This window comes from Chiloscyllium punctatum, chromosome 11 (assembly GCF_047496795.1).
Source record: "Chiloscyllium punctatum isolate Juve2018m chromosome 11, sChiPun1.3, whole genome shotgun sequence".
NCBI classification, from domain to species: Eukaryota; Metazoa; Chordata; class Chondrichthyes; order Orectolobiformes; family Hemiscylliidae; genus Chiloscyllium; species Chiloscyllium punctatum.
In genome coordinates this window covers 3,105,337-3,132,204 of record NC_092749.1, presented here as the reverse complement: position 1 = coordinate 3,132,204, position 26,868 = coordinate 3,105,337, and the positions used below count along the sequence as shown (strand labels likewise).

At 50.2% G+C, this 26,868-nt stretch overlaps 1 protein-coding gene across 1 annotated transcript in view; it reads left to right on the top strand.

Annotated features, from left to right (window-relative positions):
• The first annotated feature begins 4,513 nt into the window (after nucleotides 1-4,513).
• Nucleotides 4,514-26,868, top strand: part of LOC140482635 (E3 ubiquitin-protein ligase TRIM47-like) — a 41,667-nt gene continuing 19,312 nt past the window's right edge. Inside the window, exons 1-6 of the mRNA XM_072580143.1 lie at nucleotides 4,514-5,098; nucleotides 6,476-6,571; nucleotides 11,793-12,026; nucleotides 19,783-19,954; nucleotides 20,290-20,385; nucleotides 26,597-26,692. Coding sequence (XP_072436244.1) covers nucleotides 4,514-5,098; nucleotides 6,476-6,571; nucleotides 11,793-12,026; nucleotides 19,783-19,954; nucleotides 20,290-20,385; nucleotides 26,597-26,692 — 1,279 coding nt within the window. The remainder of the gene's footprint in view (nucleotides 5,099-6,475; nucleotides 6,572-11,792; nucleotides 12,027-19,782; nucleotides 19,955-20,289; nucleotides 20,386-26,596; nucleotides 26,693-26,868) is intronic.

Below are 26,868 nucleotides of genomic sequence, written 5' to 3'. Positions count from 1 at the left end.
GAGAAAGGGAGGAAACTTCCCAAATTACTCTGAGTTTAAAAAGTAGAGGGAGCTTTCCTCTAATCCCTGTGGTGTCACTGTACGATGTTTTAATTTAGCTGGGAAGGGTCTCCTGATAATCAAGTCCCTTTGTTCTCCATCCAGCACACGATGTATGGATGTGGAAAGTCCCATTTAAACATCCAAGATGTTCAACTGACCTGACAGCAAAAGTCACCCTTTCCACTGTTGGCCACTTCTTCTGATGTCAGTTTAATTTCTTGGAGAAGTCCAGTGCGGACTCAACACCAGGTATTAAGGTGCAGCTACCCACAAGACACAAGCACAAGCTGTCTCTTCATAAAGCCAGGGACAGCCCACCCTTTGTGATTGAACAGGAATGTCATCAGCTTCTTAAAGGCACTCTGCTAACTTGACCAACCTGGCCTGATCTTGTAACAGATCTGTTCAAGATTAGTGTGTTTAAGTAAGATGCAAATTTCCAATAAAACTCACATGTTCCCAAAATCCTCATGGCTTCCTATTTATTTGTAGGAATGGGAAATTGTAGCTAATCCTTCAACTTTGCCTGTTCTTAGTAACACTTGACTTTGTCCAATGATATTATCCCAGATGAGTTACCCTTACTTTCACAAATTCTTATTTATCAGGATTTATTATTAAGCCAGCTGAGTGTAGTTGATATCAGGTTGTGTTAAATCTCTTTTTCCAGATGTTCATCATCTAAATGAACAGCACACAACCTGATTCCTCACAATTTGGTGCTCAGCAGAAACATTTGTAGGGCAGAAATGAGGACTGCAGATGCTGGAAATCAGAGTCAAGATTAGAATGGTGCTGGAAAAGCACATAATGAAGGGCTTTTGCCCGAAACGTCGATTCTCCTGCTCCTCGGATGCTGCCTGACCTGCTGTGCTTTTCCAGCACCACTTTAATCTTGACAGAGACATTTGTAAACCCAGCCAACATTGCTCTAACCCATTTACGTAACAAAGGCTGATAGAATCATTGAATTCCTACAGTGTGGGAACAGGTCAGTCAGCCCATCAAGTCCACACTAACCCTCTGAATAGTATCCCACCCAAACCCACCACCTTTTACCCTATAGCTGTAACCCTGCATTTCCCATGGCTAATCCACCTAGCCTGCATATTGTTGGACTGTGGGAGGAGACCCACACTGACACAGGGAGAGTGTGCAAACTCCATACAGAGGGTTGTCTGAGGCCGGAATTGAACCTGGTTCCCTGGCACTATGAGGCAGCAGTGCTAACCACTGAGTCACCGTGCTGCCCATAGGAATAGATCTTTAGCTTTTGATAGTAATGGCATTTGCCAATTCTCATTCAACTGCCAATCCTATCAGTACAATCTTCTAACCAAGGATTTGAATTGAATTGAATAGAATTGAACTTATTGTCCCGTGTACCGAGTCACAGTGAAAAGCATTGTCTTGTGAGCAATACAGGCAGATCACTGAGTGAAGTAGCATAGATAGTAAATAATAGGGAAACAGCAGCAAACACAGAAACACAGGTACAGGCGAATGTTAAGAGTTTGAGAGTCCATTCAGTATTCTAATAACAGGAGGGTATAAACTCTTTCCAAACCGGCTGGTGTGTATGTTCAGGCTTCTGTACCTTCTCCCCGATGGTAGAGGTTGTAGAAAAACATTGCCAGGGTGGGATGGATCTTTGAGAATGCTGGCGGCCTTTCCTTGACAGCGGGCCTGGTAGATGGATTCTATAGGTAGGAGGTTGGCCTTTGTGATTGTCTGGGCCGAGTTCACCACTCTCTGTAACCGTTTCCGACCTTGAATGGTACAGTTGCCATACCAGGTAGTGATACATCCAGACAGAATGCTCTCGATGGCGCACCTATGAAAGTTGGCAAAGGTACACACTGTCATGCCAAATTTCCTCAGCTGCCTGAGGAAGAAGAGACATTGTTGGGCCTTTGTAACCAGTGTGTCCACATGAAGAGTCCAAGAAAGCTTGTTGTGGATGACCATTCCCAGGAGCTTGACACTCTCCACACATTCCATTCAGATTTGTGTTGAAACTCCAGCTGTTTTTGCTCAGTTCAATCAGGCAATTTTCCACCTGAGCTTGTTTAACCAAACTTAACCGATAAGGATGTTCTTTTATCAGCAACAGTCCCCAGACAGTTTGGCTAATGCTGACTGTCCACCTTCACCATGGTATTGAGAGTCTGATGGTATTTCTCCATAGCTCCCTATATTTGTGTACAGAAGGAGTATACTTCAATAGTTTATCCACAAATTGTTAATGATGTCCTGAAAATCTCTAGGCAGAAAACTAGAACTTTGATCTGATTCTATTTCAACTGGTAGTCCATAAGACATAACATTCAGATAATTTTCTCACTCCTACCTGAAAGAAATAATTTCTGGGGACAGAGTTGCTATTTCTGTAACTGTAACAATATGCTAATGTCTGCTTTCATTGCCAGTAATCCTCTGAGACCATCCACTGACACTCAACTACCTGGTCCTCCACAAACTGGGATTGGTGTTGAAGGTGCTGGTCTGATTATGTACTGAGGTGTCCTACCACCTGACATGTGTGGCCTGTTTTACTGAACTGTACTACTCCTTGATGAAATCCTTGTGTATCTAAATACCTGCTGATTTTTATCTGTGTTTTCCATAATTCCTTTATGCCCTGCCATGGGAACTTCATGTGTTACTCACAATATCTCCTCCCAATATCTAAGGATATCTCCACACCGTCATCAGAATTCCATCTTTAATACAACCCCCCTCTGGACCTGCTCCAGCCGCGGCCTTAGTGTGAGCTCTCTGTGCTAACCTTCTGCTTCCTGAGTCTCCAGACCAGAGTGTTGCTGGAAAAGCACAGCAGTTCAGGCAGCATCCGAGGAGCAGGAAAATCGACGTTTCGGGCAAAAGCCCTTTTCATCAGGAATAAAGGCAGTGAGCCTGAAGTGTGGAGAGATAAGCTCGAGGAGGGTGGGGGTGGGGAGAAAGTAGCATAGAGTACAATAGGTGAGTGGGGGAGGGGATGAAGGTGATAGGTCAGGGAGGAGAGGGTGGAGTGGATAGGTGGAAAAGGAGATAGGCAGGTCGGACAAGTCCGGACAAGTCATGGGGACGGTGCTAAGCTGGAGTCTCCAGTCATGAAGACATAACCAGCACTTCTGTTCAATTATCCTCATTTGTAAATGGAGTTTCAGCTCCCTAACATTTGCCTGTGGTATTGCTGTGACTTTGTTCCTTTATTCCTGATGAAGGGCTTTTGCCCGAAACGTCGATTTCGCTGCTTGTTGGATGCTGCCTGAACTGCTGTGCTCTTCCAGCACCACTAATCCAGTATTTGCTTTCCAGCATCTGCAGTCATTGTTTTTACCACCTTGCTGTGACTTTGTCTAACCATTGAGCTGGTCACTGCACACCATGGAAAATTACCCAGACGCTGTTCCTGTCGGAGTTCCTTCTCTTTAACAGCACCGAGATCTCTGAGTCGAAGAGCTCTGATTGCTCATCCCGCACAAGGTGGGACCCACATAGACCATGATGCTCTGGTGCAGTACAGAGGGAGGACTGCACTGTCAGAGTTATGAAATAGGCTGTACGATTTAAGAGCAGAATTAGGCCACTCGGCCCGTTAGGTCTGCTGCAATATTCAATCATGATGATATATTTCTTAACCTCATTTTCCTGCCTTCTCCTCATAACCCTCGATCCCTTTACTAATCAATGTATCTGTCTGTCTTAAACACACTCAGTGCCCTGGCCTCCACAGCCCTCTGCAGCAATGAATTCCACAGATTCCTCACCCTCTGGTTGAAGAAATTCCTCCTCAAGTCTGTTCAAAAGGGTCATCCCTTCACCCTGAGGCTGTGCCCTTGGGTCCTCTCCCCACGTCCACCCTACCCAGCCCTCTCAGATTTCTGGAGGTTTCAATCAGATCCCCTCCTCAATTTTCTAAACTCCATCGATTACAGAACTCGAGTCCTCAACCGTTCCTCACATGACATACCCTCACCCTCTGGGCCCTGTCAAAGTCACCACATCCTGCCCTAGACACGGGGACCAAAACTGCTACCAATGTCTTGATCCGAAGATGTGGAGATGCCGGTGTTGGACTGGGGGGTGGACAAGGTTAAAAATCACTCGACACCAGGTTATAGTCCAACAGGTTTATTTGGAAGCACTAGCTTTTGGAGCGCTGCTCCTTCACAACCAGCTGATGGAAGGGTGGTGCTCTGAAAGCTAATGTCTCCAAATAAACCTGTTGGACTATAACCTGGTGATGAGTGATGTTTATAACTGGAGCTAAAGAGTCAGCTCAGAGGAGTTCTCCCCTAATGGAAACAGGTGACGTAGCTATGATTGACTGGCTGTTTGTGGGATCTTGCTGTGCGTTGTGTGAGATGCATTCAGGGTGGAGGGGGTGATCATGTGGCTTTAAAGGGTGCCAGAGGAAGTCCGATTTTACGAAGATCTTTCCCTTTTCCTCTTTGTTCAGCCCACAATGAGTAGCCATGGTAACGTGCTGTCTGAGGAGAGCCTGTCTTGTCCAGTGTGCCTGGAGTTATTTAAAAATCCCGTGACCATTCCATGTGGCCACAACTTCTGCATGGATTGTATTAGCAGCTGCTGGGATGAGGACACTGACTCAGACAGCTGTAAATGTCCCGAATGTCGGCAGGATTTCAGCCCCCGGCCCCCTCTCGCCAAGAACTTTGTCCTGTGTAAGATCGTGGACAGGTTACTGAAAGTGCCTGAGGACAGCTCTCCTGAGAGTGTGGCAGCTCCTGGTGATATTCCCTGTGATTTCTGCACCGACAGCAAACTCCGAGCAGTTAAATCGTGTGTCGTCTGCATGGCATCATTCTGCCAGCTCCACCTCCGCTCCCACTACGAGGACACTGTCTTCAGGCATCACCAGCTTGATGACCAGCTCCAAGATTTCGGCAAGAGGCGGTGCTCCGAGCACGGGCGCCCGCTGGAGTTTTACTGCCGCACGAACCAGTCATGTCTGTGCAGCGTGTGTGCCATTAAAGGTCATCGGGACCATGAAACGGTCACCGTGGAGGAAGAGGTCACCAACATCAAGGTAAAACCCACAGCCACAGGCAGCAACATCAGACAGGGTCAGAGAGTATCAGACAGGGTCAGAGAGGCTCAGAGAGGGCCAGAGAGGGCCAGAGAGGGTCAGAGAAGGCCAGAGAGGGTCAGTGAGACTCAGAGAGGCTCAGAGAGGGTCAGAGAGGCTCAAAGAGAGTCAGAGAGGGTCGGAGAGACTTAGACAGGGTCAGAGAGGCTCAGAGAGGGTCAGAGAGACTCAGACAGGGTTAGACAGGGTCAGAGAGACTCAGACAGGATTAGACAGGGTCAGAGAGGCTCAGCGATGCTCAGAGAGGGTTAGAGAAGGTCAAAGAGGGTCAGAGAGACTCAGAGAGGGTCAGAGAGGCTCAAAGAGAGTCAGAGAGGGTCAGAGAGACTTAGACAGGGTCAGAGAGGCTCAGAGAGGGTCAGAGAGACTCAGACAGGGTTAGACAGGGTCAGAGAGGCTCAGAGAGGGTCAGAGAAGGTCAAAGAGGGTCAGAGAGACTTAGACAGGGTCAGAGAGGCTCAGAGAGAGTCAGAGAGGGTCAGAGAGACTCAGACAGGGTTAGACAGGGTCAGAGAGGCTCAGAGATGCTCAGAGAGGCTCAAAGAGGGTCACAGAGGGTCAGAGAGGGTCAGAGAGGGTCAGACAGGCTCTGAGAGGGTCAGAGAGGGTCAGAGAGGGTTCAGAGTGGATCAGACAGAGTCACAGAGGCTCAGAGAGGGTCAGACAGGGTCAGAGAGGGTTAGAGAGGGTCAAACAGGGTCAAACAGGGTCAGAGAGGGTTAGAGAGGGTCAAACAGGGTCAGAGAGGGTCAGAGAGGGTCAGGGAGACTCAGAGTGTTAGAGAGGGTCAGACAAGGTCAGAGAAAGTGTCAGAGAGGGTCAGACAGGGTCAGAGAGGCTCAGAGAGGGTCAGAGACGGTCAGACAGGGTCAGAGAGGCTCAGAGAGGCTCAGAGAGGGTTAGGGAGCATTCCCCACCGGGACAGAGAGTACACAGACATGGAGGGAGTGAGGGCACAGAGAGGAGGGAGGGAAGGAAGGAATGGAGGGCACAGAGAGGGAGGGAGATGGAGGAAGGGAACAGAGGGAGGGAGTGCACAGAGAGGGATAGGGACAGAGAGGGAGGGAGGGTAGGAGGGGAAGGGAGGGATGGAGGGCACAGAGAGGGAGGAGGATATGGAGGGATCGAAGAGTGAGGGAGTACAGAGAGTACAGAGAGTGAGGGAGGGCAGGCAGGGTAAGAGAGGATAGAAAGAGTTCAGAGATTGAGAGATGTTGGAGAGAGGGTAATGAGGAAGAAGGTGAGTTCGAGGGAGTGATGAATTGCTGTTTTCTCTCGTCTTGTTACAATCCCAAAACCACATTTTATTTTGCACAGAACCACATTGAGGAGCGGCAAGTGGAAATAGAGAGAGACCGGCAGGTCACGCTGGGAGAGATGGGAAAACTGAGGCACAGTGTGGAACTATTTGATGTAGGTAATCTTCATGTTGTGACAATCCTGAATAAGCAGCTGTATCTCTAAACGGAACTGATTACCCTGTGAGCTGCCAGCTCATTCTCCTGCACAGTCTCAGGGCTCTGCAGCAGATCTTGGGATATATTGTGATCTTTCTGAGAAAGTGCTGGGTCTTGTTACTCACCCCTGTCCAGCTGCGGAACAGCGAGAGGTAAGAGAGAGGCAGTCAGCTGCCCCACTCCCTCACCCCACCCCAATCTTCCACTCAACACTGACCCTGAGCTGACTCCATCAGACTCTGATACTCCAGGTCACACCCATGTGGGCCCACAGCCACTCTGGGATTCAAGGACTCGGAATCACGGGTCTGCTCTTGTTCCTACAGTCACTGGAACCCTGGCCCCAGGATATTCATAGAGAGCCGTTCTGTTAATCTCAGGATCTGCTCAATGAAATACATTGCAACTGAAAATGTGTTGCTGGAAAAGCGCAGCAGGTCAGGCAGCATCCGAGGAGCAGGAGAATCGACGTTTCGGGCATGAGCCCTTCTTCAGGAATGAGGAGGGTGTGTCCAGCAGGCTAAGATAAAAGGTAGGGAGGAGGGACTTGGGGGATGGGCGTTGGAAATGCGATAGGTGGAAGGAGGTTAATGTGAGGGTGATAGGCCGGAGTGGGGGTGGGGGCGGAGAGGTCAGGAAGAAGATTGAAGGTTAGGAAGGTGGTGCTGAGTTCGAGGGATTTGACTGAGACAAGGTGGGGGGAGGGGAAATGAGGAAACTGGAGAAATCTGAGTCCATCCCTTGTGGTTGGAGGGTTCCTAGGCGGAAGATTAGATTAGATTACATTACGTTACAGTGTGGAAAAAGGCCCTTCGGCCCAACAAGTCCACACCGACCCGCCGAAGCGCAACCCACCCATACCCCTACATTAACCCCTTACCTAACACTAGGGGCAATTTAGCATGGCCAATTCACCTGACCTGCACATCTTTGGACTGTGGGAGGAAACTGAAGCACCCGGAGGAAACCCACGCAGACACGGGGAGAATGTGCAAACTCCACACAGTCAGTCGCCTGAGGCGGGAACTGACTGTGTGGCGCTCTTCCTCCAGCCGTCGTGTTGCAATGGTCTGGCGATGGAGGAGTCCAAGGACCTGCATGTCCTTGGTGGAGTGGGAGGGGGAGTTGAAGTGTTGGGCTACGGGGTGATTGGGTTGGTTGGTCCGGGTGTCCCAGAGGTGTTCTCTGAAACGTTCCGCAAGTAGGCGGCCTGTCTCCCCAATATAGAGGAGGCCACATCGGGTGCAGCGGATGCAGTAAATGATGTGTGTGGAGGTGCAGGTGAATTTGTGGTGGATATGGAAGGATCCCATGGGGCCCTGGAGGGAAGTAAGGGGGGAGGTGTGGGCGCAAGTTTTGCATTTCTTGCGGTTGCAGGGGAAGGTGCCGGGAGTGGAGGTTGGGTTGGTGGGGGGTGTGGACCTGACGAGGGAGTCACGGAGGGAGTGGTCTTTCCGGAACACTGATAGGGAGGGGAGGGGAATATATCCCTGGTGGTGGGGTCTGTTTGGAGGTGGCGGAAATGACGAAGGATGATACGATGTATATGGAGGTTGGTGGGATGGTAGGTGAGGACCAGTGGGGTTCTGTCCTGGTGGCGATTGGGTGCAGATGCAGTATTCCCAATTCCTTCATCTCCGCCGCATCTGCTCCCAGGAGGACCAGTTCCAATACCGAACAACCCAGATGACCTCCTTCTTCAAAGACTGCAATTTCCCTTCAGACGTGGTCGACGATGCCCTCCACCACATCCCCTCCACTTCCCGTTCCTCCGCCCTTGAGCCCCGCCCCTCCAATCGCCACCAGGACAGAACCCCACTGGTCCTCACCTACCACCCCACCAACCTCCATATACATCGTATCATCCTCCGTCATTTCCGCCACCTCCAAACAGACCCCACCACCAGGGATATATTTCCCTTCCCTCCCCTATCAGTGTTCTGAAAAGACCACTCCCTCCATGACTCCCTCGTCAGGTCCACACCCCCCACCAACCCAACCTCCACTCCCAGCACCTTCCCCTGCAACCGCAAGAAATGCAAAACTTGCGCCCACACCTCCCCCCTTACTTCCCTCCAAGGCCCCAAGGGATCCTTCCATATCCACCACAAATTCACCTGCACCTCCACACACATCATTTACTGCATCCGCTGCACCCGATGTGGCCTCCTCTATATTGGGGAGACAGGCCGCCTACTTGTGGAACGTTTCAGAGAACACCTCTGGGACACCCGGACCAACCAACCCAACCGCCCCGTGGCTCAACACTTCAACTCCCCCTCCCACTCCACCAAGGACATGCAGGTCCTTGGACTCCTCCATCGCCAGACCATAGCAACACGACGGCTGGAGGAAGAACGCCTCATCTTCCGCCTAGGAACCCTCCAACCACAAGGGATGAACTCAGATTTCTCCAGTTTCCTCATTTCCCCTCCCCCCACCTTGTCTCAGTCCCAACCCTCGAACTCAGCACCACCTTCCTAACCTGCAATCTTCTTCCTGACCTCTCCGCCCCCCACCCCCACTCTGGCCTATCACCCTCACCTTGACCTCCCTCCACCTATCACATTTCAATGCCATTCCCCCAAGTCCCTCCTCCCTACCTTTTATCTTAGCCTGCTGGGCACACTCTCCTCATTCCTGAAGAAGGGCTCATGCCCAAAACGTCGATTCTCCTGCTCCTTGGATGCTGCCTGACCTGCTGCGCTTTTCCAGCAACACATTTTCAGCTCTGATCTCCAGCATCTTCAGTCTTCACTTTCTCTTAGAAGAAATACATTGCAACACTGGATATCACTGGAGGAGGAGTGGTCCTGGTCACCGTCCACCCCCAGCAGCCAGACCTGGTCACTGTCCCCCCCCCCAGCAGCCAGACCTGGTCACTGTCCCCCCCCAGCAGCCAGGCCTGGTCACTGTCCCCCCCCAGCAGCATCAGCCAGACCTGGTCACTGTCCCCCCCTAATGGCACAGCAAGCCCTTGACTCAATGTGTGTGAGTTTAAGGCATTGAGAGATTCCGCTGCATTCAGAGTGAAAGTCTCTTTCTGTCTCCAAGAGACCATGTAACTGATATCCCACTCAAAAAAGGGTAATTTAGGATGGTCAGTGAAACATAGAAAGAAAGAGAACAGGAGCAGGAGGAGGCCATTCAGCCCTTCGGACTGCTCTGCCATTCAATATGATCATAGCTGATCATCCAACTCAGTTCCCTGTTCCTTCTTTCCCACCCATACCCTGCGATCCCTTTAGCCCTAAGAACTATCTCTAACTCTTTCTTGAAAACATTCAACGTTTTAGCCTCAACTGCTTCCTGTAGCAGAGAACTCCACAGACTCCCCACTCTCTGCAATATTGGGGAGCATTCCACCCCATCTCAGTCAGGAACAGCCTACCCCAGTTCCTTAAACTGGAAGCCTTGAATCTCGAGTCCCTGGCCATCGGGAACATCCTTCCTGTGTTTACCCTGGTTAGCCCTGTTTGAAGTTTATAGGTTTCCATGAGATTTCCCTCTTATTCTTTGAAACTCCAGTGAACAGGAGGGGTGTACCAATCAACAGCCAAACGATGATGAGATGGGACTGGACCAGGAGAGTCTGATCCCCTTCCTCCACGCAGCAGTGACTGACTACAGTCTGACCCGGCTGGACGGTGATGAGCGGGTGTGGGTTTGAAATGTCTGTGTGTGTTTATAGATCAACAACACCTTCCCCTCAAGTTCCTGTCGAACTCTATAAAGTGTGGCATCTTCCTGTATCATTTGAGTGCCCACTGCTATTGGCTCTGTGTACAGAAGCACAGTGAGTCAAACTCTCTTCCTTGTTAAACCCCTCCATGGTTTTGCTTCTCCCTATTCCTGGAACTTCTTCCAGCCCCAAGCTCCTCCAGGAGATTTGTGCTCCTCCATTTCTGGCCCCTTGCACACCCTAATTCCCAGTGTTAATGCTTGGAATTGCTTCTCTGAAATCTCTCTCCCTGTCAGCCCTCATCTTCCTCCTTCCGTGTGTCTCTCTCTCTGTGTCTCTCCGAGTCTATGTCTGTCTGTCTTCCTGTTTCATAGTCTCCTCCCTCTCTCTCTCTCTCTCTCTCTGTCTCTCCCTCACACACTCTCTCTGCCTCACTTTCTCTCTCCTCTCTCTCTTGCTCTCCCTCTAAGTTACTATTGTGATCCCAGCTAATAATACAACTGGATAAATGAGACACTGGGTAGCTAGCTGACAATGATATTTTGGTTAGCTCAGATTTGTCGATTCTGGTGTTGGACAGGGGTGTACAAAGTTAAAAATCACACAACCCCAGGTTAGAGTCCAACAGGTTTAATTGGAAGCACTAACTTTTGGAGCATCACTCGTTCATCAGGTGGTTGTGGAGAATAAGATTGTAAGACACAGAATTTATAGCAAAAGTTTACAATGTGCTGTGACTGAAATTATATATTGAAAAAGACCTGGATTGTTTGTTGAGTCTCCCATCTTTTAGAATGACGAGGTTGGTTTCAGTTCTTTCATGTGTAAATCACAGAACATTTTAAAAACGTTACATTCTCAAGTGAACTTTAACAATTGGTGTCATGTCGGCCCAGATAATGTATTGAAGGTGTGAGCTTCCCTGTGTGAGACTGTCTGTGCCACAATGGTCAGACTGATTCTCACCTAAAAAACGGATTTACAGAAATGTTTGTACTCTGTGTCTTACAATATTATTCTCCACAACCACCTGATGAAGGAGCAGCGCTCCGAAAGCTAGTGCTTCCAAATCAACCTGTTGGACTCTAACCAGGAGTTGTGTGATTTTTAACTGTTTAGCTCAGTACAGTGATGATCAGTCATGGCCCCTTGAGCCTGCAGATTTTCTTCAACAACAGAACAGATGTTCATTAGATAAAGACACAATTTAAAATGATAATGAGTAAGACCAGCTATTGGTCCTGATCCAACTCCTTTGCAGCAGCTCTGACTCTCGAAGGTATTTAATCCTGACCTCCTCCGGCTTTCCCTTTCCACAGCCACTCTGGTTGAGAGTGTGCCCGGGAACGTGCACCCTGCCAGCCTCAGTCATCTCTGGGACAGCCGGTGGGCAGCGCTGGGTGGCCCTGAGGGGAACGAGGAGATGCGAGATGTTGTGCTTTGGGTGATCTCACTCGAAGACTTACGCAGTGAATTGTAACCCTCTGTTCACCAGGAGTTCCACGGCAGGTTGAAGTCTGACATATTGCAGAATTTTGCGGAGCTGATTGAAAATGTCGAGCAGGCGCAGAGAGAGGTGATGGACGTGGTCAGCACAGAACAGAGGAATGGCATCAGCCAGGCCAACAGGTTCATGAGCCAAATGGAACACAGATGCTCTGATCTGAACCGGGAGAAACAGCAACTCGAAACAATCTCCAGGATCAGCGACAGCTTCCAACTCATCCAGGTCACAGCACATCCTAACCCCACCCTGACCCCTAACCCCACCCTAACCCCACCCTAACCCCACTCTAACCCCCTAGCCCCACCCTAACCCCCTAACCCCACCCTAACCCCACCCTAACCTCAGCCTAACCCCAGCCTAACCCCGTAACCCCACCCTAACCTCATCTTAACCCCACCCCAACACCACCTTAACCCCACGCTTAACCCCACCCTAACCTCTAACCCCACCCTAAACTCACCCTAACCCCACCTTAACCTCACCCTAACCCCACCCTAAACTCACCCTAACCCCATCCTAACCTTACCCTAACCCCTAACCCAAACCTAACCTCAACCTAACCCCACCCTAACCTCACCCTAACCTCAACCTAACCCCACCCTAACCTCACCAAAACCCCCACCCCTACCCTAACCCCACACTAACCCCACCCTAACCCCCTAAACGCACACTAACCCTCTAACACCACCCTAACCCCACCTTAACCCCACCCTAACCTCAACCTAACCCCACCCTAACCCCACGCTGACCCCCCAAACCTCACCCTAACCCCACCCTAACCCCACTCTAACCCCCTAGCCCCACCCTAACCCCCTAACCCCACCCTAACCCCACCCTAACCCCACCCTAACCTCACCCTAACCTCAGCCTAACCCCAGCCTAACCCCGTAACCCCACCCTAACCTCATCTTAACCCCACCCCAACACCACCTTAACCCCACGCTTAACCCCACCCTAACCTCTAACCCCACCCTAAACTCACCCTAACCCCACCTTAACCTCACCCTAACCCCACCCTAAACTCACCCTAACCCCATCCTAACCTTACCCTAACCCCTAACCCAAACCTAACCTCACCCTAACCCCACCCTAACCCCACCCTAACCTCACCCTAACCCCCCAACCCCACCCTAACCTCAACCTAACCCCACCCTAACCTCACCCTAACCTCAACCTAACCCCACCCTAACCTCACCAAAACCCCCACCCCTACCCTAACCCCACACTAACCCCACCCTAACCCCCTAAACGCACACTAACCCTCTAACACCACCCTAACCCCACCTTAACCCCACCCTAACCTCAACCTAACCCCACCCTAACCCCACGCTGACCCCCCAAACCTCACCCTAACCCCACCCTAATCCCACCCTAACCCCCCAACCCCACCCTAACCTCACCCTAACCCCACCCTAACCTCACACTAACCCCACCCTAACCTCACACTAACCCCAACTCCCAATAACCTCACCCTAACTCCACCCTAACCCCCTAACTCCACACTAACCCTCTAACCCCAACCTAACCTCGCCCTAACCCCACGCTAACCCCACTCTGACCCCCCAAACCCACCCTAACCCCACGCTAATCCCACCCTAACCCCACACTAACCCTAACTCCACCCTAACCTCACACTAATCCCAACCTAATCCCCCCTAACCTCACCCTAACCCCCCAATCCCACCCTAACACCACCCTAACACCACCCCAAACCCACCCTAACCCCACCCTAAGCTCACGCTAACCCCACCCTAACCGCCCAAACCTCACCCTAACCCCTCCCTAACCCAACCCTAACCCCCCACCTCACCCTAACCCCTCCCTAACCTCACCCTAACCCCCAACCCCTCCCCAAACCCTTCTTAACCCCACCCTAACCTCCCAACCACCCACTAACCTCATCCTAACCCCACCCTAACCACCATAACCCGTCCTAATCCCCAAACCCACCCTAACCCCCCCAACCTCACCCTAACCCCCAATCCCACCCTAACCCCACCCTAACCCCACACTAACCCCACCCTAACCCCCTAACCGCACACTAACCCTCTAACACCACCCTAACCCCACCTTAACCCCACCCTAACCTCAACCTAACCCCACCCTAACCCCACGCTGACCCCCAAACCTCACCCTAAACCCACCCTAACCCCACCCTAACCCCACCCTAACCTCACACTAACCCCACCCTAACCCCCTAACCCCATCCTAACCTCAGCCTAACCTCAGCCTAACCCCACCCTAACCCCAACTCCCAATAACCTCACCCTAACTCCACCCTAACCCCCTAACTCCACACTAACCCTCTAACCCCAACCTAACCTCGCCCTAACCCCACGCTAACCCCACTCTGACCCCCCAAACCCACCCTAACCCCACGCTAATCCCACCCTAACCCCACACTAACCCTAACTCCACCCTAACCTCACACTAATCCCAACCTAATCCCCCCTAACCTCACCCTAACCCCCCAATCCCACCCTAACACCACCCTAACGCCACCCCAAACCCACCCTAACCCCACCCTAAACTCACGCTAACCCCACCCTAACCGCCCAAACCTCACCCTAACCCCTCCCTAACCCAACCCTAACCCCCCACCTCACCCTAACCCCTCCCTAACCTCACCCTAACCCCCAACTCCTCCCCAAACCCTTCTTAGCCCCACCCTAACCTCCCAACCACCCACTAACCTCATCCTAACCCCACCCTAACCACCATAACCCGTCCTAATCCCCAAACCCACCCTAACCCCCCCAACCTCACCCTAACCCCCAATCCCACCCTAATTCCACCCTAACTGCACTCTAACCCCACCCTAACACCCTAACCCCCCCTAACCCCACCGTAACCCCTCCCTAACCCCACCCTGACCCCACACTAATGCCATCATGACCTCTCCCTGACCTCACCTTGACCCTTCCATGACCCCACCCTGAACCCTCCCTGACCCCACCCTGACCCCTCCATGACCTCACCCTAATCCCACCTTCACCCCTCCCTAACCCCTCACTGTCCGCAACATCTCCTTACTGCTGAGAAAATAACCACTCAGCAGTCCCCACAGACCTGGAGTCAGTCCCCACAGACCCCGCAGGGACTGATTCTGGGTCTGCAGGAGCTGACTCTGGGTCTGCGGGGACTGACTCTGGGTCTGCGGGGACTGACTCTGGGTCTGCGGGGACTGACTCTGGGTCTGCAGGGGCTGACTCTGGGTCTGCGGGGACTGATTCTGGGTCTAATTACATTGACATGGAGTCATTGTGGATCAATTTGAGGTCCAGGGATTGTTTTAGAATCTGTAGAATTGACTTGAGGTCTGTGGGATTATACTATAGGCCTCCCAATAGCCAGTGGGAGATAGATGAACAGATATGTAAGCAGATCCTGGAAGCATGTGACTGGCAGAAGGTGAGAGTAGGGATTAAGGGGTCATTCTCAGGATGGCAGCCAGTGACTAGTGGAGTTCCACAGAGATCAGTGTTGGAACCATAACTCTTCACGTTATACATTAACGACCTGGACAAAGGAACTGAGGACATTGTTACTAAGTTTGCAGATGACCCAAAGATGCGTGGATGGACAGGTCGTGTTGAAGATGTTGGGAGGCTACAGAAAGACTTGAACAGGCTGGGAGTGTGGGCAAAGAAGTGGCAGATGGAATATCGAGTTGGAAAGTGTGAGGCTACGCAAACTTTGGTGGGAAGAATCAAGGTGAAAGACTTTGGAAATCTGTAGCACAAAGGGACTTAGGTGTTCTCGTTCAGGATTCCTTTAAGGTTGACCTGCAGAATGTTGAGCCCCGTATCTCAGGAAGGATGTGCTGGTGTTGGAGGGGGTCCGGGGAGGTTCACTAGAAAGATCCCAGGGATGAAGGGAAGGTTGTATGAGGAGCAGTTGAGGATGTTGGGTCTGTACCCAATGGAATTCAGAATGATGAGGGGCATCTGAATGAAACTTGCAGAATCTAGAGAGGTCCAGGAGAGTGGAGATGGAGAAGATATTTCCATGAGGGGGAGAGACTTGGACCCAAGGGCACAGCCGCAGAGATGAGGAGGAATGTCTTCAGCCAGAGGGTGGGGAAACTATGGAACTCATTGCCAGAGAGAGCTGTGGACGCCAAGTCACTGAGTATATTTAAATCAGAGGTATGTTCCTGATTGTTAGGGGGACCAGGGTTACTGGGAGAACACATGAGAATGGCATTGAGAAATAAATCAGCCATGATTAATGATGGAACAGTCTCAATGGGCCAATTGGCTAAATTCTGCTCCTTTCTCCTGTCATCTTATAGCCTATATCCTGCTCCTATATCCTGTCATCCTATATCCTGCTCCTATATCCAGTCTTCTTATATCCTATATCCTGCTCCTATATCCTGTCATCTTATATCCTATATCCAGTCATCCTATATCCTGTCATCTTATATCCCATATCCTGCTCCTATATCCTGTCATCCTATATCCTGCTCCTATATCCAGTCATCTTATATCCTATATCCTGTTCCTATATCCAGTCATCCTTTGTCCTATATCCTGCTCCTATATCCAGTCATCTTATATCCTATGTCCTGTTCCTATATCCAGTCATCCTATATCCTATATCCTGCTCCTATATCCTGTCATCTTATATCCTATACCCTGCTCCTATATCCAGTCATCCTATATCCTATATCCTGCTCCTATATCCAGTCATCCTATATCCCATATCCTGCTCCTATATCCTGTCATCCTATATCCTATGTCCTGCTCCTATATCCTGTCATCTTATATCCTATATCCTGCTCCTATATCCTATATCCTACTCTATATCCTGTCATCTTATATCCTATATCCTGCTCCTATATCCAGTCATCCTATATCCTGTCATCTTATATCCCATATCCTGCTCCTATATCCTGTCATCCTATATCCTATAGCCTGCCCCTATATCCTGTCATCCTATATCCTGCTCCTATATCCAGTCATCTTATATCCTATATCCTGCACCTATATCCAGTCATCCTATATCCCATATCCTGTTCCCATATCCTGTCATCCTATATCCTATGTCCTGCACCTATATCCTGTCATCTTATATCCTATACCCTGCTCCTATATCCAGCCACCCTATATCCCATATCCTGCTCCTATATCCTGTCATCCTATATCCTATGTCCTGCTCCTATATCCTGTCACCTTATATCCTATATCCTGCTCCTATATCCTATATCCTACTCTATATCCTATCATCTTATATCCTATATCCTGCTCTTATATCCTGTCATCCTATATCCTATATCCTGTGATCTTATATGCCTCTGGCCTCTCTTACTGCTATGGGCTTAGATGGGACAACATTGTTTGGTGCACCCAGAGAGTTTCTTGAAACAGTATGTAGATCGTCTAACTAGGGAAGGGCTGTACAGGATCTTGTACTGGAGAGTGAGCCTGGCCAGGTGATTGAAATTTCATTGGAGAGTATTTTGGGAACAGTGATCACAAGTTGAAAGATAGTTATGGATAAAGAGGAACCGGGTCCTTGGGTGACAGCGCTAACTTGGGGAAGGCTAATTACAATACTGTTAGGCAGGAACCAGAGAAAATCAGAATGGAGGCAGCTCTTTGAGGGCAAATCCACATTGATGCGCGGAAGTCAGTTCATCAGAGTTTAGGACTGACAGATTCCTGTGAGAATGAAAGATAAGGATGGGAAGGATTCAGGAACGCTGGATGAGAAAAGATATTAAAAGCTTAAAAGAAAAGGAAAAGTGAGGATATGTAAAGTTAACACAACAGAAACTAGACAAGGCCTTGAGGAATATAAAGATAGCAGGAAAGAACTTCAGTGTGGAATTAGGAGGAAGGAAGGGATTGTGAAGTATCCATGACTCCAGGGTAAAGGGGAATACATGGGCATTTCATACATACATTAGAAACAAGGGGTAACTAGGGAAAGGAAAGGTCCATTCAAGAAGCCAGAGGAAGTGGGTGAGGTCCTTAATGAGTACTTCACGTCGATATTGACCAAGGAGAAGGACATGAATGAAGGTAAGATTAAGGAGGGGTATGTTGATATTCTGAGGCATGTTAATAATAACAAGAAGGAGATATTGAGTATCTTGAAAAAACATTATAAAATAGCGAAGTCCCTAAATTGTATGGGATTTGTCCCAGAATACTATTGGACGCACAATAGGAAATTACTGTGGAGCCTCGATAGACATCTTTGTATCCCCCTTAGTCAGAGGTGAGGTCCCATGAGGCTGGAGAATAGCCAGTGTTGTTCCTTTGTTTTAGACAAGTAAACAAGATAATCCAGGAAATTCTAGACCTGTGTGGCCTATAACTTACAGACATTATAGACATCAGTGGTAGGGAGACTATTGGAGAAGATTATCAGGGACAAGTGGTACTCACATTGCAGAAGAATGGGCTTATTAGGGATAGTCAGCATGGCTTTGAGTGGGGGAGGTCTAGTCTCACAAAATTAATTGTGTTTTTTGAGGAAATGACAAAGATGATTAATGACGATAGGACAGTGGATGTTGTCCATGTGGAATCAAAAAAGGTGTGGAGCTGGAAAAGTGAGGAGCAGGAGAATCAATGTTTCCAGCATAAGCCCTTCATCAGGAATGTTGCGAGGGGGTGGGGGGGTGGGGTAAGGGGGCTGAGAAATTAATGGGACAGGGTTGGTGCTGGGGGTAAGGAAGCTGGGAATACAATAGGTGGATGAAGATGGATCAGATGAAGATCAATCTGATCAAGATCCCATTGTGATCTGAGGTAACCCTCTTCGCTATCCAACACACCTCCAATTTTGATGTCATCCAAACTTACTAACTGTACCTCTTATGCTCACATCCAAATCATTTATGTAAATGATAAAAGGTAGAGGACCCAGCACCGATCCTTGTGGCACTCCACTGGTCACAGGCCTCCAGTCTGAAAAACAACCCTCCACCACCACCCTCTGTCTTCTACCTTTGAGCCAGTTCTGTATCCAAATGGCTAGTTCTCCCTGTATTCCATGAGATCTAACCTTGCTAATCAGTCTCCCATGGGGAACCTTGTCGAACACCTTACTGAAGTCCATATAGATCATGTCCATCGCTCTGCCCTTATCAATCCTCTTTGCATTTTGGGAGGTCAGATGCAAGAGGAATGTATACAGGAAATGGCCGGATCCTTAGGAGCATTGATATACAGAGGGATCTCGGGGTGAAAGTGGCAACCCAAGTGAATAAGATGGTAAAGAATGTGTATGGCATGCTCGTCTTCATTGGCTGGGGTATAAAAGTTGGCAGGTCATGTTGCAGTTGTGTAAAGCTTTAGTTGGGCCACACGTGGAGCATTGTGTATGGTTCTGGTACCAAATAATAGAAAGGAAGTGAAGGATTTGGAGAGGGACTAAGAGAGGGTTCCCAGGATGTTGCCTGGATTGGAGTGTATCAGCTCAAACAGGAGACTGGACAAACTTGGATTGTTTTCACTCGAGCATTGGAGGCTGAGAGACGACCTGATAGAAGCTTATCCAATCAGGAGAGGAATAGATAGATAGTCAGAGTCTCTCTCCCAGGATGGAATTATCAAATGCTAGGGGACGGAAGTTTAAGGTGAGCGGGGAAAGTTTAAAGAAGATGTAAGAGGCAAGTTTTTTGTCCAAGGTGGTAGTTTAGTCTGGCAGCGTGATTGGCACATACATGGGGAGTCTAAGGGGCTGTTTCTGCAGTTTACTGTTCTGTGTTCTATGACTCTGGGTCAATAGAGATTGATGCTGGGTGTGTGGGATTGACTCTGGTCTGCAAGGAGTCTGCCTGACAGGTAAAAACAATGACTGCAGATGCTGGAAACCAGATTCTGGATGAGTGGTGCTGGAAGAGCACAGCAGTTCAGGCAGCATCCGAGGAGCAGTAAAATCAGCCTGACAGTCAATCTGTCGAACAGACTAACTGTCTGTCAGTCCATTTGCTTGACTGTCTGCCTGTCTGTCTGTTTAGGAGTATCACAACACAAAGATCACAGCAGCACAGCAGCTACTGCCTCACACACAGCTGACAGTGGATGTGAAACTGACAGATCTCAGCCGAACAGTCGCTGAACTTTCCAACCTGGTGAAAAACCAACTGGTGAAAAGCACCTCACACAGCACCGGGAATGGATCCATCCCAGGTAATTCCCACTGACCCATCCCAGAAAATTCCCACTCACCCATTCAGGTGATTCTCACCAATCCACCCCAGAGAACTCTCGTCCCAGAAAATTCCTCATGGCCCTTCCCAGATAATTCCCATTGACCCATCCCAGGATATTCCCACTGACCCATCCCAGATAAACTTGCAGCTAGTTAATAGTTTGTTTTGGTGAGGATTGGAATGTCACCATTAGAAATCCAAGTTTTCCAGACTGCCTTGTTCACGATTACAGTCCACAATTGTTCAGTGTGTGATCCTGGAGTTAGTATCACCCTGAGTAACGGCTGCTTATTCTCTCTGCACCAACCACAGATGATGAAATGGATGCATCCTGGCCTATGTCGGAGTTACCAGCACAGTGCATGTCCGGCCCATTGGAACCAGCAGCCTGTCAGACATTTCTGCAGTGTAAGTCTCATGCTCACCGTATCGCAGTCCCAGAGGTAAAAACAATGACCGTAGATGCTGGAAACCAGATTCTGGATTAGTGGTGCTGGAAGAGCACAGCAGGTCAGGCAGCATCCAAGGAGCAGAAAATTCGACGTTTCGGGCAAAAGCCCTTCATCAGGAATAAAGGCAGTGAGCCTGAAGCACGGAGAGATAAGCTAGAGGAGGGTGGGGGTGGGGAGAGAGTAGCATAGAGTACAATGGGTGAGTGGGGGAGGGGATGAAGGTGATAGGTCAGGGAGGAGAGGGTGGAGTGGATAGGTGGAAAAGGAGATAGGCAGGTAGGACAAGTCCGGACAAGTCATGGGGACAGTTACTGAGCTGGAAGTTTAGAACTAGGGTGAGGTGGGGGAAGGGGAAATGAGGAAACTGCTGAAGTCCACATTGATGCCCTGGAGTTGAAGTGTTCCGAGGCGGAAGATGAGACGTTCTTCCTCCAGGCGTCTGGTGGTGAGGGAGCGGCGATGAAGGAGGCCCAGGACCTCCATGTCCTCGGCAGAGTGGGAGGGGGAGTTGAAATGTTGGGCCACAGGGCGGTTTGGTTGATTGGTGCGGGTGTCCCGGAGATGTTCCCTAAAGCGCTCTGCTAGGAGGCGCCCAGACTCCCCAATGTAGAGGAGACCGCATGGGGAGCAATGGATACAATAAATGATATTAGTGGATGTGCAGGTAAAACTTTGATGGATGTGGAAGGCTCCTTTAGGGCCTTGGATAGAGGTGAGGGAGGAGGTGTGGGCGCAGGTTTTACAGTTCCTGCGGTGGCAGGGGAAGGTGCCAGAATGGGAGGGTGGGTTGTAGGGGGGCGTGGACCTGACCAGTCACAGAGGGAACGGTCTTTGCGGAAGGCGGAGAGGGGTGGGGAGGGAAATATATCCTTGGTGGTGGGGTCTGTTTGGAGGTGGCGGAAATGTCGGCGGATGATTTGGTTTATGCAAAGGTTGGTAGGGTGGAAGGTGAGCACCAGGGGCGTTCTGTCCTTGTTACGGTTGGAGGGGTGGGGTCTGAGGGCAGAGGTGCGGGATGTGGACGAGATGCGTTGGAGGGCATCTTTAACCACGTGGGAAGGGAAATTACAGTCTCTAAAGAAGGAGGCCATCTGGTGTGTTCTGTGGTGGAACTGGTCCTCCTGGGAGCAGATACAGCGGAGGTGGAGGATTTGGGAATACGGGATGGCATTTTTGCAAGAGGTAGGGTGGGAAGAGGTGTAATCCAGGTAGCTGTGGGAGTCAGTGGGTTTGTAAAAAATGTCAGTGTCAAGTCGGTCGTCATTAATGGAGATGGAGAGGTCCAGGAAGGGGAGGGAGGTGTCAGAGATGGTCCAGGTAAATTTAAGGTCAGGGTGGAATGTGTTGGTGAAGTTGATGAATTGCTCAACCTCCTCACAGGAGCATGAGGTGGTGCCAATGCAGTCATCAATGTAGCGGAGGAAGAGGTGGGGAGTGGTGCCGGTGTAATTACGGAAGATCAAGGTGTAGAGGGATTGGATATCCATGGTGAAGATGAGACGTTAGGGGCCGGGGTAACGGAAGTCTTGGAGGAGGTGGAGGCCGTGGGTGGTGTCTCGAACGTATGTGGGAAGTTCCTGGACTAGGGGGGATAGGACAGTGTCGAGGTAGGTAGAGATGAGTTCAGTGGGGCAGGAGCATGCTGAGACAATTGGTCGGCCAAGGTGGTCAGGCTTGTGGATCTTGGGAAGGAGGTAGAACCGGGCAGTGCGGGGTTCCCGGACTATGAGGTTGGAAGCTGTGGGTGGGAGATCTCCTGAGGTGATAAGGTTCTGTATGGTCTGGGAGATGATGGTTTGGTGATGGGGGGGTGGGGTCATGGTCGAGGAGGCAGTAGGAAGAGGCCCCTCGACCATGACCCCACCTCCCACCACCAAACCATCATCTCCCAGACCATCCATAACCTCATCACCTCAGGGGATCTCCCATCCACCCCCTCCAACCTCATGGTCCCACAACCCCGCACTGCCCGTTTCTACCTCCTGCCCAAAATCCACAAACCTGACTGCCCTGGCCGACCCATTGTCTCAGCCTGCTTCTGCCCCACCGAACTCATCTCTGCATACCTCGACACGGTCCTGTTCCCCTTAGTCCAAGAACTCCCCACCAACGTTCGGGACACCACCCACGCCCTCCACCTCCTCCATGATTTTCGCTTCCCCGGTCCCTAACGCCTTATCTTCACCATGGACATCCAGTCCCTGTACACCTCCATCCCCCATCACGAAGGACTCAAAGCCCTCCGCTTCTTCCTTTCCCGCCGTACCAACCAGTACCCTTCCACTGACACTCTCCGACTGACTGAACTGGTCCTCACTCTTAACAACTTCTCTTTCCAATCCTCCCACTTCCTCCAAACCAAAGGATTAGCCATGGGCACCCGTATGGGCCCCAGCTATGCCTGTCTCTTCGTAGGAAATGTGGAACAGTCCATCTTCCACAGTTACACTGGCACCACCCCCCACCTTTTCCTCCGCTACATCGATGACTGTATCGGCGCTGCCCCGTGCTCCCACGAGGAGGTTGAACAGTTCATCCACTTTACTAACACCTTCCACCCCGACCTAAAATTTACCTGGACTGTCTCAGACTCCTCCCTCACCTTCCTAGACCTCTCCATCTCTATCTCGGACGACCGACTCAACACAGACATATACTATAAACCAACTGACTCCCACAGCTACCTAGACTACACCTCCTCCCACCCTGCCCCCTGTAAAAATGCCATCCCATATTCCCGATTCCTTCGTCTCTGCTGCATCTGCTCCCAGGAGGACCAGTTCCAATACCGTACAACCCAGATGGCCTCCTTCTTCAAAGACCGCAATTTCCCCCCAGACGTGGTTGACGATGCTCTTCACCACATCTCCTCCTCTTCCCGCTCCTCTGCCCTTGAGCCCCGCCCCTCCAATTGCCACCAGAACAGAACCCCACTGGTCCTCACCTACCACCCCACCAACCTCCATATACAGCATATCATCTGTCGTCATTTCCGCCTCCTCCAAACAGATCCCACCACCAGGGATATATTTCCCACCCCTCCCCTATCAGCGTTCCGGAAAGACCGCTCCCTCCATGACTCCCTCGTCAGGTCCACACCCACCACCAACCCAACCTCCACTCCCGGCACCTTCCCCTGCAACCGCAGAAAATGGGAAACTTGCGCCCACACCTCCCCCCTCACTTCCCTCCAAGGCCCCAAGGGATCCTTCCATATCCGTCATAAATTCACCTGCACCTCCACACACATCATTTACTGCATCCGCTGCACCCGATGTGGCCTCCTCTATATTGGGGAGACAGGCCGCCTACTTGCGGAACGTTTCAGAGAACACCTCTGGGACACCCGGACCAACCAACCCAATCACCCCGTGGCTCAACACTTCAACTCCCCCTCCCACTCCACCAAGGACATGCAGGTCCTTGGACTCCTCCATCGCCAGACCATGGCAACACGACGGCTGGAGGAAGAGCGCCTCATCTTCCGCCTGGGAACCCTCCGACCACAAGGGATGAGCTCAGATTTCTCCAGTTTCCTCATTTCCCCTCCCCCCACCTTGTCTCAGTCCCAGCCCTCAGACTCAGCACCACCTTCCTAACCTGCAATCTTCTTCCTGACCTCTCCGCCCCCCCACCCCCACTCCGGCCTATCACCCTCACCTTAACCTCCTTCCACCTATTGCATTTCCAATGCCCCTCCCCCAAGCCTGCTGGACACACTTTCCTCATTCCTGAAGAAGGGCTTATGCCAGAAACATCGGTTCTTCTGCTCCTTGGATGCTGCCTGACCTGCTGCGCCTTTTTTAATACCTCAGTCCCAGCCAATCAGTAACATCCTCACCGTATCTCAGTCCCAGCCAATCAGTAACATCCTCACCGTTTCTCAGTCCCATCCAATCAGTAACTTCACACAAAAGGGCCTGTGATGTTATTGTCACTGGTGACCCAGAGGATGCTGCTAATGTTCTGTGGACTGAGGTTCAAATCCTGCGGTTGCTGCACCTGGCAGTAAAATCCAATGTATAACTATGCAACTGAAAGCGAGACATATTTATGGGAACTGAGTTAAAAACCCAGCTGGTTTCCTCATGTCCTTCAGGGAAGGAAATCTGCCATTCTTACCCAGGCTGGCCTACATGTGACTCCAGACTCACAGCAATGTGGTCACCTCTTAAGCACCCTCTAAAATGGCCCTAATGAGACAGTTCAGTTCCAGGGTAATAAGGATGAGCAACCATCATTTCCCTTGAACAAATATATTTCAAAAAAGGAAGTCTCTCAGAGGCCACACTGAGGTTAGAGCTGAGCGTCTTTAGTCACAAATGAGGTCCCAGAGGACTGGAGAATAGCTGATGTTGTTCCTTGGATTAAGAAGGGTAACAGGGATAATCCAGGGAATTATAGGCTGGTGAGCTTCACATCAGTAACAGGGAAATTATTGGGGCAGATTCGTAGGGACAGGATTCAGTCACATTTGGAAAAGAATGAGCTTTATTGTTTGTAATGTATATAAGTGATTTGGATGAAAATGTAAGTATTCTGGTTAGTAGGTTTGCAGATGACATGAAATTTGATGCAGTTGTAGATAGTGAGGAAAGATACAGTGGGATATACATTAATTGGAAAGCTGGGCAGAGCAATGGCAGATGGAGTTTAATCCAGACAAGTGTGTTTGGGGAGGTTAAATGCAAGAGGACAGTATACAGTAAATGGCAGGAGCCGTTGGACCATTGATATACAGAGGGATCTTGGGGTACAGATCCATAGCTCCCTGAAAGTGGCCACACAAGTGGAAAAGGTGATAAAGAAGGCAAATGGTAAGCTCATCTTCATTGGTCAGGGCATGGAGTTGGCAAGCCATGCTGCAGCTGTGTACGACCTTAACTGGACCACATTTGGAGTATTGTGTGCAGTTCGGGTCCGAGGATGGTGATGTCAGCGTGTACGAGGGGGCATAACTCCAAATTAAGGGGTGATAGATTTAAGACAGATGTCAGAAATTGGTTCTTTACTCAGAGAGTGGTAAGGGCATGGAATGCCCTACCTGCCAATGTAGTTAACTCAGCCACATTAGGGAGATTTAAACAATCCTTAGATAAGCACATTGATGACGATGGGATAGTGTAGGGGGACGAGCTGAGAATAGTTCACAGGTTGGCTCAACATTGAGGCCGAAGGGTCTGTTCTGTGCTGGATTGTTCTACATTTTATGACTTACAGGAAGGATGTGGAGGCTTTGGAGAGAGTGCGAAAGATATCGCCCGGATTGGAGTGTGTTAGCTATAAGGAGAGGTTGGATTTTTTTTTGCTACAGTGTTGGGAGGCTGAGGGGTGACCTAATAGAAGGTTAGAAAATGATGAGAGGTATGGATAGAGTAGATAGTCAGTCTGTGTCCCCAGGGTGGAAATGCCAAATATTAGGGGGCACGGGTTTAAGGTGAGAGGCAGAACGTTTAAAGGAAATGTGTGAGGAAAATACTTTACACAGAGGGTGGTATGTGCCTGGGCTGCACTGCCTGGGAGGTGGTAAAAGCAGATACAAAAACAACATTTCTGAGGCATTTATACAGACACATGAACAGGCAGCAAATAGAGAGGTGTGGGATTAGTTTAGAATGGCATCAAGGTCAGCACAGACATGGAGGGCCGAAGGGCCTGTTCCCATGTTATACTGGTCTATGTTGAGGGTAGGAGGCAGCCAACTCCTTCTAAGTGTTGGGAAAATCCTTTTCCAGGGATAGTTTTGGCAGCGTTGCTTCCTGCACTCTGGTTTTGGGGTTCAGGATATATGGGCAGCCAAATATCAAGAAGGAATTGATCACTCTGTTAGAGTGCGGGGCCTCATCCACCCAGCTGGAGACCACTCAGGAGCTGGGAATATCCTTCCGGAGTCCTCCCCATTCCCCACAATCCGGTCTGGCACGATTTCCTGGTTATCTGGTGCTGCTCAATGGTTAACTGTTTCTAGTGTTTACCCACTCAGAGACTGAAGGATGTCAGCCTATCAGCACTCTGCTCCCTATCCCACCTCCCTGGATGAGGAAGATCCCACTCAGACTGAGCCCAGTGACCTTTCTCCTGGATCACATTGTGAAAGAGGCTGTTTATTTGTGATTCTTGGAGCAGTGTGGGAGCTGCTGGTTTAATGCTGGCTTTGTCTGTTTCAGATGCTGAAGCACCCTGTCAATGTACACTGACTGCTGCACAACACAAGGATTACACTGCCCCCTCCATCCACAAGTCCAGTCAGCATCTATCCCACTGTAAGTACCCGCACACTCTCTCTGCCTGCCTATAACCATTTATCCGTCGTGCTGCAGTATCCCTGTTAAATGTTAAACAGGACAGTAGATAATGGCTTAGAAATTGGGGTTGTGGGTCAATTGCCACCACTAGGGAATCAGGAACCTCAAAGAATGGGTAATTTCATTGGGACCTC